Below are 18,993 nucleotides of genomic sequence, written 5' to 3' on the forward strand. Positions count from 1 at the left end.
AACCACAACACAGGCACTGCATAGAGTTATCCTCTAAACTGTATTTTCTTGAATACGGATAAAAACAGATTTAAAAATGCCTTTGCATTTTTATATCACACCATCACTTTCCTCACTACGGTAAGAAAAAGCCATAAAGCAGCCCTAACACTCCTTTTCTCCTCCCAAGGTAAGTGGACTGAGATATTTCAAATTAACAACTCCACAGAAGTAACAACTGCAGAATAGTCTATGGAGATACACATGGGCTCCAGACAGTTCAGGAGTGAAGTGCCATTGCTGATGATAGAGGTAAAACTAAGGAATGAACAAAAAGGGATAAAAAGGTTTGTTTATATAAGCTTGTTTGAGCATCAAACCAGAGCAAGGTACAAGTTTTGAGGCATGTTAACTGGTATGGACTTAGAAATCTAACATTATTCAGTTCCCCACATTTGGGTTAACTTATACGTATGTTCAAGGTTCTGCTTTGATGGGACTTTAGATGACATTTATGCTATACATTTCATGTCCTGAAATTCTGATAGTCTTTACTGTGTTAGTTATAGGAGCTTCACATTAACTTTAGGGAATCATTATTAGATGTAAGACAACCTAGGCAATTTTACAGTCTATGATGCATTTATATTGAAGTGACTTCTTCCAAGCTTATAGATCAGGAAAAGAACTAAAATAAACATGAAAAAAAAATGTTTGGAAAGTATCCTGTAGTTGCTCTTTGAACTTTTCTTACTCCCTTGAATTTTTATTCATTGGAACTTCTTGCTATCCACTCTTTAGTAACAGAAAAACAGAATTCCAGGAAAACCAAATTAGGATTATGAGACAAAAGACTTAGAAAAAGAATAATGTTTTTAGTTTCCTTTATCTAGACTATCCTCACTATTTCCTGATAAACAAATCAGTAATAGCAAGAAAAAAATGCAACTCTTACATTCAACATTTTTGCATTATTTGCCAGAGTGGTTTTAGTATTTCTTGCTTTACTGTCCTCTTTATATGTTGCTTTCAAACAGAACACTACAGAAAGAAATACTTTAAAATTAAAAATATGTATCTTGAGAGAGATGAGAAAGACTTAAACATCAAACTACAGAATTACTTCGGTCAGTCTGTAGGCAAATGATGAGGCCTTGCTCTGAGATGAATGTAACCGAACAGAACAAAGTACTGGAACTGGAAACATCTGTGTCTAGAACTACACAAGTGCTTATTCACAAGTAAACCAGGCATTTTCTGACATACAAACAACAAAATGAAAACACCACCCTTTAGTGACACATCCTTTTTGGTTTTTATCTAAGAAGCATTAATAATTTGTTCTATAGTGTGTCTAGGTATGTGTTTAGTTTTGAAGTACGCTTACTTAATAAAAAGTCTCAAATTACTTAGAACGCTTATATATGTTACTGTAATAGACTGTTTTCACCTGATGTGAAAGTACTGTTCAGCATAAATTTCAGCATGTTACTCAAAAAAAGATTGACTGTTCAAGTAAGAACAAAGTCAGGGTATTTATCACATTTTGAATGACCAACTGCTTTCATAACCATTCTGCAGGGTGCATCACTGTAATAGCACAATTACTCTCCCAAAATATCTTTCATGCAACAGAGCAATCATAAGCAGGGAGAGCATAAACAGCACTCGCTTCAGCTGTCTATTGTGTATATATACTGCAAGTTACTGAAATCAGCGTGAAGTGCTAAACGCTCAAAAGTTTACTCGGCACATACATAGACTTCTGCTCAATACAAAGAAATACGTTCAGTGACAGTCAGTGCAAACATCTTTCTGAACTCACCTGAATTGTACACAAACCAAATAGGCAGAATGAGGCAGCCAATACACCCTGCTGAGTAAAGAGCCTATCTGAGGCGGCAATTTAAAATCCTTTTTATTGCAAATCAGGAGTAGCTGACTGTCATTGTTTGCTTACCAGTACTGCACGGAGAAGAGACTGGACTGCAAAGACAGTAAGTGACCAGAAGTAAAATGGATTTAAGTAAACAATATCCTGCATAATCAGATGCTTAACATATTGTGCAATGCTGGGTAAAGCAGTTTTGATTGCTCCCTAACCTGTACCTGTCTTGTTGCTTTGCTGGATCAAAGCTAACAAAATGGCAGATAAAAGAGAGAGAGAGAAAAACCACACAAACCGAAACCACCAAACTAAAAAAAACCCAAACCAAAACAAAACCACAAAACCCACACACACAAACGCAAACCAAATGAAAAAAAACAACACAGAAAAAAAGGTTGGCAATTTCCAGCTACAGTTATTTCTCAAAAAGACAGATTTTTTTTTCCTTACCAAAAAACCTATTACCAGATTTAGCTCCTAAACAAATATTATGTAAAGCAAGTTCTTTAACTGAATCTGGGCGTACACTAAAACAACTTGAGAAATACTCCAATCTGGCCATCAAAGATCTGAAAGCAGTAGCTGGGATGAAAGCATTATATATAAGCATGTGTAACAGGGATTCAAACTGACATAGGAATCCACGTACAGTCTTTATGCTACCAGTGCATCTCTTACAGTAAAATGATACTCTTTTTGCTAACAGAAGTCTAGAACCTGGCACGGATACTGTGCAAACTAACTGTAATTATAAGATAATCTAGGTCATAAGCACCAACGCGTGCGTAAGAATTTTATGATTTTATGCACTGGGCTTTACAAGGGGAAGGGGAAAAAACCCAAACCAAACTAAACGCAGAAGCAAGCACCCATGGGAAGGCTGTCTGCTGTTTAAGAGGGGTTTTATCCAAGACAACAAACTGAGACCAGAGGTGAAACTTGGCCAACTGAATCTGCATATCTTACTCCAGCAGTGCCACAAGTGTTAAAGTGAAATCCTTCTAACAAAAAGATCAGAGTCCTAGCTCACAGAACACATCTTTCCTAAAGGAAAGAAACCCAACAGATTGAAATATACAAGTATAATTTTATCAGCATTGTCTGATGTTTGGGTGGAGAGACACCTTATGTATTTTTCGCATATTTACATCTATTTTCCTTAAACAATGGATTATCTAGTGACTCACAATGTTTAAAAAACAAAACACACACTCGTGAATTGATATATCCTGAAAAATAATAATTTGTATGATACTTCACCATCTTACTTTTTATGACAAATTACCTTCATGTTTTAACCCACGTTCCTTGTGCTGTTCTGCCAGCTGTTGCTCACTTTTCTTGCAAATGTAACACCTGAAAACAAAAATACCACTCAGTTCCTGAAAACAAAACTATTACTCACTTCAACTTTTTTTGCTTTGTCCAATCATTACACCACAAGACGCAGCATGGCACTGACAGCCCTGATGTGGCATGACTCCTGATAGCCTTGCCGGCAGTATAGGTACTTAAGTACAGTGTTGAAGATTAGTGGATGTCAGAAATAACAGCATCACAGAGCCATAGCATTACATAGGTTGGAAGGGACCTCTGATGTGGCCCAAACCTCTGCTCAAAGCAGGTCTTATAGGATCAGGATGTTCAGTGTCTTGTTCAGTTAAGTTTTGAGTATTTGCAAGAGTAGAGTCCGCAAGACTTCTGGGCAGCTTGCTCCAATATGTGACTACTGTCACAGTGAAAGACACTGACATACTGGAGCCAGTCCTTCACCTCACAAGTGCTGAGTACAGGGGAAGAATCACTCCTCCTGACCCGTTGGCTTCTCTTCTGCTTAGAAAGCTCAATATAAGGTTGGCCTTCCTGGCTGCACGGACACACTGTGAACTCAGGTACAGCTATCAACCACCAGGATCCTGAAATTCTTTTTGGCAGAGCTGCCTTCCAGCCAGTGCTGCTGCATGGGACCATTCCACCCCAGGTACACAATGTTTGCCTCTCCTGAACTTCTTCAGGAGGTTCCTATCAGCCATTTCTTCAGCCCACCAAGATCCCTCTGAATAGCAGCCTTGACTTCCAACGTGTAAACGACTCCTCCCAATCTCATATCATCATAAAAGTGCTGAGAGTGGACTCTGCCACCCCAGCAGTCATTCATAAAGAAGTTGCACAGTATTAAGCGCAGTACTGATTCCTGAGGGACATGGTTAGTAATTGGCTGCCAGCTAGACAAGGTACTCACAACCTTTCTAGTAGTCCAGCCAGTTTTTCCACCCATCCACTGAGTTAGTCCATAACTCATCAATTTGTTTTTAGGAATACTACAGGAAACAGTACCAAAGACCTTGCTAAAGTCAAGGTATGTAACACCATTTCCCCCTCATCCATGGGCCTGGGGACCCATAAGGCCTGGGGGCAGACTTCATCAGTGAAAACTAGTGCAAAGGAGTAATTTTCCAGCCCTTTCCGTATCTTTTATCACTAGTGCTTCGCACCACTAAGCAGCAGGCCCATGGTTCCTTCAGCTTTTTGTTATGATTGGTATTCTTCTATAAGCTCTTTGTAAGAGGTAACACCCTTCACATTCCTCACCAATTTCAACTCCACCTGAGCTTTGGCTTTCTCAGTTTCATCCCTGCACATTTAGGCAATGTCTCTGTGTTCTTCCAAAGTAACCCATTCCACTTCCAACTTCTCTTGACTTCTCAGATCCTTGCTCACCCATGCTGGTTTTCCATCACGCTTATTCAAGTTTCTAATATCGCAAGTTCTTGTGCTTTGAGGAGGTACCAGCCAACTCTCCTGGGCCTCTTTGTCTTCCAGGGTAGTCTCCCATGGAATTTTGCCAAGATAAGAATAAACCAGAATCTGCTCTCCTAAAGTTCAGGGCTGCAGTTCTACTTTTGTCTTGCTTGCTTCTCTTAGGACTTTATACTTTATAATCTCACAGTCACCACTGTCAAGACTGCCCTTAACTGTAACACCCCCCACTTTCCTTTTCTGTAACAAGACTAGCAGAGCATTTGTCCTATTCAGCTTATCAATCACCTGCACGATGATCGTCACCACACTTGAGGGTTCCCCCAAATTGCTTGTGCCCAGACCTACTGCCCTTCCAGCAATTATGAGGATATATAAAATCCCTCAGGAGACACTAGGCACTCTTTACTCCCCGACTAAAACCTGGATGACAGCTTTCTCTCTCTGCAGTTTCCCCTGTATTAAGGCACCTGATGGATCAGGATAGTTGCTCCAGCTAGTACTGGAGACCATGCCCCGTAGCACGTCACAGCACTAATACAGTACAATCTCAACAAGTTCCGTGTAGTTTCTGGCCAAAGTTTCTGGCTCCTCTGTATCATGCTGTGCTACTGGCTGCTCTAACTGCAATATCTCTGAAACCTACATTCATGTATAAAGAAAAATAATGAATGAGTAACTTCAAGCAGGTGAAAGCAAAAAGAAAGGAAGGCACACCAGGACATTAAGGTCGGCACCCTTGATTAGAGAAACAACTGAAAAATGTCTCACAGAATTTGTAGAGCATTGTAGTCTATAAAAGTCTATAAAAAAAGGCTAAATATCCTCAGGACAAGCATGACAGCTGTTGTCATGGCACTAAAACAATCACTAAAATTGCTAGATCCAATTACAATGTGAACATCTGAGAATTTTTGAATATTTATTTCCATTTGTAGAAGCTATGAGACATCCAGAATTTTCATTTGTTAGCAGTAACACAGCATAGCACCCTCAGCATCTTATAACTGGGTATTGTGCTGTTTTACTGACCTGATAAAATGAGGTTTTCTCTTTAATGAGTCAATAAACTTTTTTACAGACTTGTCTCTTTCAGAGAAAGTGTTTTGATATTAAAAACAACATTTTGGTGACCTCTATTTATGTACAGGCCTTTTCAAATAGTTCATGTCAAATATCCAGAGATAAACATTAGCCTACCCTGTTCTGCAGCTATCTTTATCTCGTGGAGATCCCAGCGTATGTTTTGCTGGTTGAAAAGAAATTGTTCCTTCATAGTAATGATGTGAAAGAAAAGTCTTCAAGCCTACATAAAAAAGGTATTAAGCAGCATTAAGTCATTACAAATTCACATTGCAAAAATCTCTCCACACATACCTTGACTGTTCATCTGTTTCCTTTTTTAAAGACTGCAAAACAGTAGTTGCCCTCCCCAAGCTCATAGCTCGGTATTATGATGTTTTAGACTGTAAAGGACAACGAAATACCACCCCCTGCCATCCAACTTTTTAACATTTGCCAATAGAGCCATTACTTTGCTTGACATCTTTAAAAGTCAACTAAAAATATTAGCTATATATCACTCCTTAATCTTAAAATCGGTCTACATTACTTAAATTCTGCTTTTGCATCCTCTTTCCCTAACACAAGACAAAACAAAGGTGTCAAAAAATACTTTCCAGTAGCATAGGATTTATCCAAATATCAGCTAACTAGGCTAAGCCACTCATCTCTTTACAATCAGTGCTAGAAAAAGGACAAAATTAACAATTCGTTCAGTCAGATGAACATCCAAGACAGAGGAGCTCTAACTGATTGGAAAAAAAAAAAGTCAAAATGATCAGCACAGAAGAGTCACTACCTTTTAGGAAGCTATCACTAAGTGACATATATTCACCACAACTTTAATAAGCACACCATTAATTTTATGCCCAAAGTTACAGAACTTTACATAATGTTGTGCAATCTACTGGGTACTACAAGGAGTTTAAAATCAGGTTCAGTTTGTTTCTGATGTTTAAAAGCTTCAGAGATGATTGGTTTGGAGACAGTACATCAACTGCTCCAATACATTTCCATGTTGACAAAAGAATGTAACGGTTACACAAGTTACCTGAGTAGTCATATCGCATCGGACCCATCCACCGCTTCTTTTCACTATCTTTTAATGTATCTCCATAAAAACCATAACCCAGCAATGATACAGAGTACTTCAAAAACGTGTTGTTATGATGTACAGAAGACACATCCAGAGGCTGACAGTCACCTGTGAAGATTAGAAGGTTCTATTAAGGCTTATTTTGTTTGGCTATTTTCATAACAAAACTGTGAACTGTGACCACCCACCTACAATAATATGAAGAGCTGATGTTACTGGATCAGAAATGCCAACAGTGGAATAGCATATGCAATCTGTTGATCCTGAAAAAAAAACAACAACAACCCACTAGAGATTAATTCATATCTTTTGAAAACATGTATTATTGGCATGGTCCTCCAAATAAATGCTCCTTTGGCTTGCCTCTTTCTATTTTATGGAACAAAGTAAATAATACAAGGATACAAATACTATGATTTAAATTGCAAATGCTGCCCCCCCCCCCCCCCCCCAATAAGTAGAATGTCTTTCTCTCCATATGAAGATTTTCACTATTTAAGCAATAAATAAATAGCAGTTAGTGAAGCGTAAGTCACATGAAAAACTTCAGGAGTACATTACGGCTTTTGTATCAATTAAGGATGGAGAGGAAGGCAGGCATACATTGATTCTCCATTGCTTAAGATTTCTTACTCACTGAGATCTCATGAAAAAAAGAGAGACATTGACCAGTCTCTTGTTTTTTGGGGGACTGATCTAAATCCTAAGCTGTCAACATCCTCTCGTCCTCCAGTTGCACCTTAAACCAGAAACTCCTGCTTAGTCCTATTATTTTAAGGTTAGTCATTAACTGTTTTCAGGAATTAGTTCATAGACAGGGGAGCAAAGTGGACAGAGATGTGCCTTTGCAGTTTTGAGCAAAATACCTACAAGCAGAAAGGGAGAAGCCTTAGCTTTCACCCATATTCTTTGTTCCTAACTACCTTTAGGCCCTCCTCAGCCACTATGTCTGTTCAGTATTTTAGGTGCTGTTTAGAGATAAGCAATTCTCCCCAATCCCTATAAAAAACAATCTAAAAGCCTAAATGTAGGGTTCCAATTTCTACTCTGCAGCAGGGAATTGGAAGTCAGGGCCAGATGTACTGAAGCATATTTGTTGCAGCCCCTAACCCCAAATTTATTTGGTAGTTTCTCCCATCCATTCCCTGAAATTAAATTCCTTTAAAATCAAGTCTGGATATCTGAAAACAAAAACTTATTTTGTCCACATATACATTCTCAGATTTGCTACCGATATAGAGAAGCTCAGATACACTGTATCTAATGCATTTAATTTCTGAGGCCTAATTGAATTGAAATAGAAAATTAAAAATGGAAGAGTGAGCAATCAATGTTTAAAATCCACTTTTGGCTCTTTATCACTTTGAAAACAGTAAGGTCATATACAATTATGAATAAGAGCAAAGCAAGTCCTTTCTCATCCAACTCACTTCCCAGGAAATGGACACCACTTTCCCTACCAGTGAAGGGCATAAGAGGATCTTCTATCAAGTAAACGCTGTGCAGAACCCTGCCACAGTGAGTAAGAAGCAGCTCTAGGAGCTGACTGAAGAGACTAGAAATATAACAAACTGCAGAACAAAAGAAACAGTGTGACTAAAGAGATCTGTCTCTAAAGGCTGAGGTTCAAGATGGTGCAAGTGTACCATCACAAGGATATGCCATTGCACAGGAAACAGGACTCCAGTTTCAGTATCGTAACAGGCAAGGTAGACGACATTATCATGCCACATTTGGAGTTTTACAGCAGAAAATATTAAGTAAAGTTCAGATACTAAAGGTATGTTTTACTGCCAATTTTTTTCAGTTTCATTTTGCCTCCTATACTCAGCTAAGCAAAAAAGAAAATTACTACTTTTGAAAAGAAAACCAAGCACCAAAAAAAAAAGCGCCACTAAAATATCTGATGTGAGCTTTTACTGCTAAATGTACAAGCCTAGCATTTCATCCAACCGTTCTCATTTCTTCAGGATCTGTTTGCATTTGGCTGCTAGAATTACCTTAGCTATGTTTGTCTTGATGTAAACAGAGCTCCCAAGCAGTCTTACACTATAGGTGGGAGGAGAAGAGGGGAATTGATACAAGCTACAGTCTAACACTGGAGACTTACCTCCCTATACTCAAACTTATCTGTTGGGTAATTCTACAGAACTTATTTTCATTTCTATTCATTAAGTAGCAAGGGAGATCTGAAATCTGAAGTCTGAAATTAATTCTGAGATTCTAAAATGGGAGACTGGCAAAGACACCAGTGTTTATCAACTGTCCAATCCTCCCTCCTTCTGAGAAATGCCAGTGGAGTACCAACTACAAACAGTAAAATATCACTGGGTTTGGTTTTTTTCCTATCAGAGCCAGTAGTACGGAGCAACAAAACCACTATCATTCCTTACTTACATACCAAGACAATATACATAGTCGTAACACCACACCATGCATGAACCTAATGGTACTAGTTTAAAGGTCACAAAAATATTCATGACGACTAAGGATTTGAATCTCTTTGAATACTTCATAACCAAACAAGAATTCTAGACCTCTAGGTGGCTCGTGAATAGATTTAGAATCTATTACCGCTGAAACAGCACGCTGAATAGATGCATACCACACCCCACCAAAGTCTGGGTTATTTCATCAGTACAAATCTGATACAGAAAGCAGGATTAGAATATAGCTTGACTAATATCCCTTGATTAATAGTTTAGGATTTCCAGAGCACTTAATTTGGCCAAGAAGTTTTCACAGAGCATGACTCTTGACTCATGTTAGGTGGTGGATCTTGTTTGTTCTGGTTAAACCAACAGAAAAATTATATACATACTCTGCCAGATTTTCTTTGGGGATTTTAAAGGGCAACAGTCTGATTTGATGCATTTAAAAGCAAGGGGAGAAGCTATTGTTACAAAGAGAAATTAATGGCCTGGGCATACAGTCACGTTCTTACTCAAGGTTTTATACAACTTCCTTTCTGCATCCAGAAACCAAGAGATCAAGTTTAACATCCGCAGAATGACAGACTGGCTTAAAATGGAACAGTTCAGCAGGACTTTGGTTTTTTGGTACATAATCACTTCAGCAGAAGTTCAGTACCACAGTACAACAAAAAAGGATTAATACAATAATGGTAAATTTAAGAGATGAAATTAACATCACAGAGAAGCCCCCACCATGTTAAATGCAGTATTTAGCTCTAAGACTGTAATTTCTAGAAGCACAACAGATTCAAAATGCTGAAGGAGGAACACAAAACATTGCACTTCAGATTTCAAACAGGACATACCGAACCTTGAAATGAGATGCATACTAAACTGCAAATATCATTAAATATTACTAATATTGTAACAGAGAAGGCTGTGGACACATCACTTCGAGTCACTTAAAAAAAAAAAAAAAAAGAATTAGGTAGCTTTTTATGCTATGCTTTAATACCTTTTCAAAAAGAAATTTTACAACCTAGATGACAGTAGTATGAGAGTCCAGTCATGCCTTATGATTCTACTTGCATCTGTTTGTGAACGAATCCTCCCACATTTTTCTACACTACCTGCACACAGGAAGCCTGTACTGTCTTCAGCATTCTTCTACAGCTACACATCAACGAGCTGATTATAATCATACTGCATGCTTCAATCCTAGATATCACAGAGTGCATACCTTGGCTACAACAAAAATGAGAGGGATCTGGATACACTAGAAACTTAAATCACTGTAGCAACTAACACTTTGTATCTACACTTTACCCTGTCTTCCCTAGTACTTGGAAGATTTCTACCCTATCCCCCGGTTAGGTTGGCAGACTTGTGTTTTGGAAAAATGAATGTATTGTTAACACACCACAGCACAGAGTGATGTAGGATTTTTTTTTCTCTACCTGCTGAGATCACAAGAGTATTTAATCTAATCCATTGTCTTTTACTAAAGAGTCCTCCAACCGCAGTTGACAGCTTTATCCTCCTGTTCTACACCAGGTTTAGGAAGAAGAACTAATTACTCTGACTTACTCTGGAGGGAGTATTTTAACACTAAAACATGTGGATGAAACCTCAGTGCCACATGTCGTAAGAGAAATGTTTCTCTGTTCTTAAGTTCTATAGCAGCATAATACCACTCTGAATACAGCGAGAAACCGTGGCTGAACACACTTTTTAAGGCTAGATGGCACTAGAAGTAATAATTAAACAGAAGTTTTCGTAGGTGTGCAGACTTGTAGTTACCACATTGCAGTGCAAAACTTTGTCAGGTTGCTACAACCTCCAAGCACTCTTAAAAGCAAATGTGTTTACAACAGCAATCAGTCAATTTACACTGCCGGATTTGAAGAATGGCTGCAATTAAGAGAAATTCAGAAGTTACAACTGCCACTTGAGTAAAGCCTTTAGCTTTTATTCATGTGAATAAAAACCCAAGTTATTTCATAAAAATGTACCATAAAGCATAAGAATAAGTGATATTTTTTAACCAGAAGACACACTAAGAAAGGAGACTACCTGGAAAGAGACACATCTGATCAAAAAAACCAGACGAGCCAAGAAGGGGCTTTCTGCAAAAAGATTTGCAAGTAGCATCAAACATTACAAAAACCAGCCTGCATAATGGGATTCTGCCTATGAGATAAAGCTAAATTACTCAAACATGGCCACATAGATGAGAGTGTTTTAGCATTAAATCTGTTTCATTTGTTATTTCAAACCTTTGTACAATTAAATTGACTGTTTCTAAGCAAAGATTAAGTGTGCTGAACTGAGCATTAGTTTGAATACAGGCACTGTTTAGTCACAACCACAAACCACAACCTGCCATGTTTCTGTTATCACAGCTTGACATTAGGAACTAAATGATAAAAAAGGGAAAAACACTGATTCAGCGTTGCCCTAGCACAAGCTCTTGTCCTAACAGAGTACACTGTCTCCATGTACCAGAAAACACAGAGCTTTAGAACTTAACCTCTAAACTCTGGGTAGTGTTTGGTTTTGATATCTGTGAGTTCTTAGGATGTTGAGAAAAAGGTTGGTTATAAAGAACTAAGGAGAGCACCATGGATGTTCTTCTAGATGCATGATTTATATTTCATTATTCCTCTTGAGTTGCTGTATTCTAGGACTGTCATTTAAAAAAAGAGAAAGTCTTTTTAAGTATCTTACTTATTTTGGAACAGACTTCTTACACTAGTTTTGGAACTAGAGGATCTGTTGAGGTCACGGTCAGAGCTCCATTACATCAAGCAAAGATGAACAAAGCTTCACCAAGGGCTGGAAAAAAAACCCACCCTCTTGCTGCCTTCCTGACCATCTTGCAGTGCGTGGGTTTGTCTAATTCATACACAATTTAAGGTCCCTGTGATGGCTAGATCTGTTAAGAAAGGGTTACGATTTGCTCAGTGATTTGACCCCCTTTTCCAGTAAATAAGCACTTGTCCATATTTTTAGTAATGGATTGTTTTAAATATTGTACAATATACAACAGACCAAGATATGTATTATACTCTGTACTTCCAAAACCTAAATCAATAGAATTTTGAAAGGCCAGCTTCCTTATACACCATTACAAATAATTTTTGAGGGATCTGAGTAATAACTTGGAGAAAATATTTGAATCATAGTACTGATTACAAGGCTGTACCTCAAGTTAGTTCAAGGAATAGAGCATGCAGTATACATACAAATAGCAAACAGCTACAATGGACAAAACAAAACAAACAAAACACTGCAGTATTTAAGAGAAGAAAGTGACTTGATACATGTTAGCAATATGAAAATATCGGTGAAGATCATACTTTCGGGTTGCAATTGGAAAAAATGCATTAAGAAATTGTTGAAAAAGCAAGGTTAATCTTTCAATATTAACATGCTTATAGTTAATTTCCTAAGGACAAAGAAATAGTTCTGAAGAGATTCTGGTTTTTCTATTCTACGTTCTATTGTCATTAGTATCACCAGTAGGCAAAATCTCCTGAAACCAGCCATATAAGCAAAAACCTTTAGTTCAAGAAATTTGCCCAAATAAAGGAAGCAAAGGGTGGAACACTTCAAACTCCATTCTTGTTAAATGTACTATACAAACTGATTTTAATACAAAGCTTTAACAAATAAAATTAGAATATACTTGAATATCATAATTGTTATACAGAACCCTTAATGTGCTAACTAACAAGGAGAAGGAAAATCTGTAAGGGGGTATTCACACTGCAACTTTTACATATCTAACCCTTATAGTACTGCAAGCAGAAAGAGCCAAGCTTCTTCCAAGCAACAATTCAGACCATTTGGGTTTGAATACTTTCTTAACAAAGATATAAGGAATATAAAATTAGTCACCTAAAGCCTGAGGGTACAAATACACTATTTACATTGGTGTATTTTTACAACCTGTGCTAAATCTTCTCATAACATCTGTGGTTTAGTTCTACTCAGAAGCTCATAATGTTTATTTCATATCCCAGTTCTTTAATTCAGAGCTCAAGCATCTGACAAGAAAAAGCGAACAGCATAGAAAAGACACCAAATTGTCCATTTGTCTTTCCACAGAGTCCTTAAAATTGCAGATGCTATCAAAAAGAGTTGTAACACTGAAGCCAGTCCTGGAAGAGAGGGTCATCTTGTAAGTCCACTTTTGAAGGAACCTTGGGGACCAACTGGGCAGGGTGAGGTAAAACCCAGGACACTAGACTCTAACAGCGAGATTGATCCAAAGAGTACCTATAGCCAACAAAAAACTATGTTATCACCAAAGATCTGAATTCCAAGAATGAGTTTTCTCAAATGTCTCTCAAAGTAGACAAAGACTACTGTCTCTCAAAGACAGTAGTCAGGACTGCCTGAAAAAGTGAGAACTGTGAAGGTACAGCACCTCTAAAAAGGGGCAAACCCTGCAACTTGGCCTGGAACCCGAGGACTGTTCCTCAGCTGTAGTTGATTCATGCTTTCTGTGATGACAACTAAAGGGAAGGTGGGGGGAGTGGAAAAGGAGAAATCTTAGCATTTGTTTGGAGTTTGCCAGACCAGTGGGAGGTTCTCATTACAATTCTAACTACATTTGTGGAGCATTTGGAACTGGAAAAATATTTAAGTCAGTCTCTGTTCAGTAAATTTCATAAATTAATGTGTTCAGATGGACAAAGGTATTATTTTCAACATCTTATATTGTATTACCACACAATAAGCCACCAAAAAAAAAAAGAAAGTAGTAATTAAATTCTAAAGTTGAACATTAAGATTTGATTTCCTTTACAAAGTATCCTTCCCAAATAAAGTTGCATGTGATCAATGATTATACCAGGATATAAACAGCTTTAGCTAGGTGTCTTTATGCAATATCATTGCTCATATCTTACACTTCAGCCTATGTTCAGTAAGTTCTGACTGCAAAGAAATTTCAAGAATAAATGGATAAAGTAAACTGAAAGTTAACCCTTTCTTACCAGCAGGAATTATGCCAATCCTTATATTGCACTGGACTAATGGTGCTTTGGGATTATTTTGGTCTATGCCAGAGTCCTTCTGCATTCTTCCAATGAGACCATGCATCACTTCACTGAACATGCCGTCCCCACCAACACAAACAACACTGCCAGGAAACACAAATTAGAATGCACACTAACAGTCAATAAACAACACGGCAAGTGTTCTACTTAGGGCATGCACTGGACACATCAAAAATAGTTGTTCTATTCTCCTTCTCCATCTTTACAGGATATAGTAGCCCACAGTCAACTTGGCCATTAACAAAAAGCAGAAAAAAAAAAAAAAAAATCAAGCTACACAACTGCAAATGCACCTAGACACGTCTGTCATGTTAGAAAAAAAAAAGTTGGAATGAAACCTAAAAAAAATAAAAATATCTTTATCCTCTATTGCTGTGCGCAGACAGACAAGTATCAGTGGAAATTCACTATACAAGGAAAACACTGAACAGGACTGTACATACAGCTTTCTAAGTAAATAAAATGGAAATAGGGTACCTTTACTAAAAAGGGAAAATTAAGTTAATATTCATGACTTCAGGCAGAATCATATTTTACACTATTAATTTAATAGGTATATACATTATATGAAAGTCAAAAAACAGAAAAGTGCATGCTTGCATGCTCTTCTGAACATGCTGAAAGCCCATCAAACAGACAGAAGTCATGTATCTCTACATAACCATTCATAATAAAACACAGAGTTCTAAATGTTACCAGATGCAAAACTTTGTTTTGCAAATTTAATTCAGGTCAGAGCTGGTGCAGCAGCTACACAGATCCTCAATATGTTAAAGCTCAGCAGAGAGTCCACAGCCAAGCAAATACTAGGAAGTAAAAGACTATTTTACAGCAGTATACATTTCATGCGCAATAATCAAATGCACACCCTGAACTCTAAAAGCATAAACATTCTTTAACTGAAACACTAATTGAAATACACTTTAAAGAAACACATGACAAATCCAAAGTTATGTATGTAGTCCCCAGCATGCATGTTTAGGAATGTTTACTGTTATCTATAGCAATCATTGCTAATGCATAAACTAATACTTACTCTTCCACATACCGAGCAACAGATATTGCAGAATGAGCACTTTTTTTCATAGGAAAAGTTAGTTTATTTAATTTTTAAGTATTGATGATTAAAATGCACTTATTATTGTATTTTCAGCAGAAGGAAAGCTTGAAAAAACCCAGTCATTTTTTCATGAATGGAGAGGACAGTCTTAAAAGTACACACTGTCCAACTCTAAGTCAAGACCTAAGAAACTGGGAGAGAAGGATGAAAAGGATGTTTGTTTTTAATTTTTATAATTAATTTTTCTTCTCATAGCTTAACTACGTTATTCCTCAACTTTAGTGTGCCTCATCTTTCTCTGCAGACTCTAAGAAAGTGGTTAAGTGGACAAAAATTTCCATATCAGTTCAAGGTCAATGTTGTCTCAGTAGTATTCTATTTATAACAAATAATATGTCCAGGCTCAGAGATGACAATGATATGAACGTCTATACAAATCAAAAGTAACTACTGACAGATAAAGAACTTTACATACACAATATCAGCATGACCAAATTCATTGGACACATCAGATCAACAATGTGCAAGTCACATGTGTGAAGGCCCCTAGTGAAGAGCTACTTGTAAGAGATCACCTTAGAGTGATTCTTACATTTTGGGTTTATTTTTCTAATGGACAAGCATTTCACTTTTCAGACAGATGACAGCAGTTAACTACATACGCTAAAGGACTTCAGGAGAAGCAAGTCCACAAGACAAATGAGTTTTAAAAGAACTACGGTCCCTTCTAATCTCAGCCATACTGTGAACTAACTCAAGAACTAGGAAAACAACCTGAAACAGTTTTACAAAGGCTTGTGCAACAGGCATATGGATAAGGAAGCAGAGCTATTCATACATGTCAGACTTATTCTGAACACGGTCATTACCTGCACAATGTTACAGCATGCTCTAGTTGTTCTGCACAATGACGTACAAAAACCTGTTATATTCTAACTGTCTTTATAGGGAAGCTGTTCTACCACTGAGCTGTTACATTAGAAAACCCACCATCAGAAATTCTTATAAGGGAAAACAGCAAGAACAGGAAACATGCGTAAGAAGTTTAAATAAGCTGTCTCAAGTAAATACACTTGGAAAGCAGCAAAGCAGTTATTAAAAATCCTGCATCTAGTTCCAAAATTACAGGTATAGCTTTGCCAAATAGGGAATCTGGAGATTAAATGAAGAAACCCATCACTGAACGAAGGGAAAGCCACTCATTAGAACCAGTCTAAGAGAACCGGTGAACAACAATTTGATGTAGGAATCCAAAGAAGCTTTTCCTGTACATGAGAAAAGTCAGTCTTTAAGAAATACATACATGCATGCGGTTCAACCATTTTAAAAATCTTCTTTCCCTATAACCACGTGATCTTTTATTTAAAAAGTAGGAAGGAGCTCTTATATTGATACTAACATCACTGTTCACAACAGAAACAGACCTGTACATGATGGACAAAAATCAGGCTTGGAAAGATAGGTTGTAGTTCCCAAGATAACCGCCCTTCAGGCCCAGAATGGGAATAGAAGAATCATGAGATTCTAAAAAGATGCAGCACTCTGGCCAAATTTTTAGCTCAGTCATGTTAGAGAGAAAACCGAAAAAACCCCACCAAACCAAAATAAAAATAATAAAAAAAAAACCTGCAATAAAAGACTTTGAATCTGCCAAAACACTTCAAGTACAACTACAACTGGTCACTGCCTCTTGTTGTAAAAAACAGTTTGGTAGGAGTGGACATGGGCTCACTTGCTTTCCTTTTCTGCTCTGTACTGGGATTTCATCAACTACCAGTACTATCTATTTCAAATCACTTCAGATTTTTCCTTTTCATTTGATTTGACTAACTAGGTTTTTCTAGGATCTCAAGTTTCCCTTCCTTGCATTTCTGCATTATTAAGAAAAATCCCAGAATAGTCAAAAGTGCTTATTTAAATTCAACTCATTTTAAGACAGGTGAAGTCTAGGAGCTCAGCCTGTGAATGTAGGTTCTTACTACCACGATTTGTCAACGTCATGGCCTCACTTGACTTACACAATGCATACAGATCTGCTCGCCTAGCAAAAGTACTCTGAAAAGACAGAAAGTGTTTTATTTTTGCAGCTTACCAGTTTAAATGGCAACAAGCACAACAACATACTATTTTAAAATACTATAGCTATGAGAGTTTATCTGCATCGGTACCACATACATTTTCATGATTTTGAGTCATGTAACTTGTCTCATGTCATGAACTGGAAACTGGAATGACTAACTTATTTATTAAAATATTCTGCTTCTACAGCAGATTTAATAATTGAATGCAATTTCACCATTCAGTTAGGTCTTCTTTTAAAATAGCAATTCCACAACAGAACAAACACAAATAAAGCCAAATGATGTAGCCATTATTTGAACAGTCCTGTAGCAAGAGGACCTCTCAAACATTTCTAAACAGTTCATGGGTTTTACACACAGCCTGAATGCCACTGTTGCAGTGTTCTGGACTGATGTATGTGTCAAGAACACCTATACCACAAAACACTTCAGGGTAGCTTTCGAGCCATTATAGAATGCTCAACATCTGGACGAGCAGAATTAATCTTACATTCACCTTTTCAACACAGATCTCATGCAAATATTGTTATACTACACTTGAACGTATCGTGTGTTGAACTGGTTTACTGAAACAGTTTAGTTTTAATTTGATACTCCTAAATAGGATCTCCTATGCAAAGGAATATGCCCCAGAACTTTCAGATGTGGCAATAAACATATCAGCAATGAAGGCTACTCAAGTTAGAGACAAGAACAGACAAATTACAGAATATATTAGCTAGAGAAAGAATTTTAAAAAGGCAAATGAAGTTACTTACCCATCATATTTATTAATATTAACTTCAAATAAATTGTCCTTAGCATGGTTAGCATATTCAGTTACTATGAATAAACACATTAAAAATTACTATTATAAAAATATTATTAGAAAATTGTATATAAATATGATTATAAAAGTGTTATTAATTGATTAATAACCACAATTCTATTAACAATGTGACCATAAACAGCCTGCCCATAAAATGTGTTTCAAAAAAATTTTATGCCAAGGAAAGAATTGAAAGAAACGTGCACTGCAGTACATACGGAAAAAATATTTCACTAAAAAATTGTGCAAATGAACAACTGGTTTTAACAGTAAAACTGAAAGAAATAAAAAAGGCAGTATCTTATAAATGAAGAGCTCAAATAGCTCAGAAGTACCAGACGTTTTAGTTTAGTAAGCAGAAAATTGATATTAGGTTGCCATTTTATGGCCACCTATGCTTTAATTAGAAAACACTCCTTCTCTACCACTTACATACCTTTTCTTACTGAGAAAATGAAACTAACAGAAAAAACTTTAAGATACTCAGATATGTTTTAAAGAGCTCATATTACATTTATTAAGAAAGGAAAATGTTCATTACTCACTAACAACATCAGTGGAGATAGAAGCCAGACTAAAGAGCGGAGCAACTTTCTGCTCATAAATCCTCTTCCCTTGTCGTTTTCCTCCATAAGGATTAATATACACAAGCAAGTGCTTTGGTCTAGACCCTGCAGTAAAGAAAAATTTCTTGTTTACTACTTTTTTTACACAAAACAAAAATTCAACAAGCTATACAAAACCAAACATGTAAACATCAAAGAGAACACAGCATGTAA

General features: G+C 37.0%; 1 protein-coding gene across 5 annotated transcripts in view; it reads right to left on the reverse strand.

The window, feature by feature from the left end:
* Nucleotides 1–18,993, reverse strand: part of CERK (ceramide kinase) — a 39,523-nt gene that overhangs the window by 7,711 nt on the left and 12,819 nt on the right. For all 5 annotated transcript variants that reach the window (XM_056341123.1, XM_056341122.1, XM_056341124.1 and 2 more), the window contains 7 exons: nucleotides 18,760–18,885; nucleotides 18,165–18,228; nucleotides 14,203–14,348; nucleotides 6,974–7,048; nucleotides 6,741–6,893; nucleotides 5,828–5,933; nucleotides 3,153–3,223 (listed from right to left, as the gene is read on the reverse strand). In XM_056341123.1, coding sequence (XP_056197098.1) covers nucleotides 3,153–3,223; nucleotides 5,828–5,933; nucleotides 6,741–6,893; nucleotides 6,974–7,048; nucleotides 14,203–14,348; nucleotides 18,165–18,228; nucleotides 18,760–18,885 — 741 coding nt within the window. The remainder of the gene's footprint in view (nucleotides 1–3,152; nucleotides 3,224–5,827; nucleotides 5,934–6,740; nucleotides 6,894–6,973; nucleotides 7,049–14,202; nucleotides 14,349–18,164; nucleotides 18,229–18,759; nucleotides 18,886–18,993) is intronic.

Source organism: Falco biarmicus, chromosome 5, assembly GCF_023638135.1.
Source record: "Falco biarmicus isolate bFalBia1 chromosome 5, bFalBia1.pri, whole genome shotgun sequence".
Classification (NCBI taxonomy): Eukaryota; Metazoa; Chordata; class Aves; order Falconiformes; family Falconidae; genus Falco; species Falco biarmicus.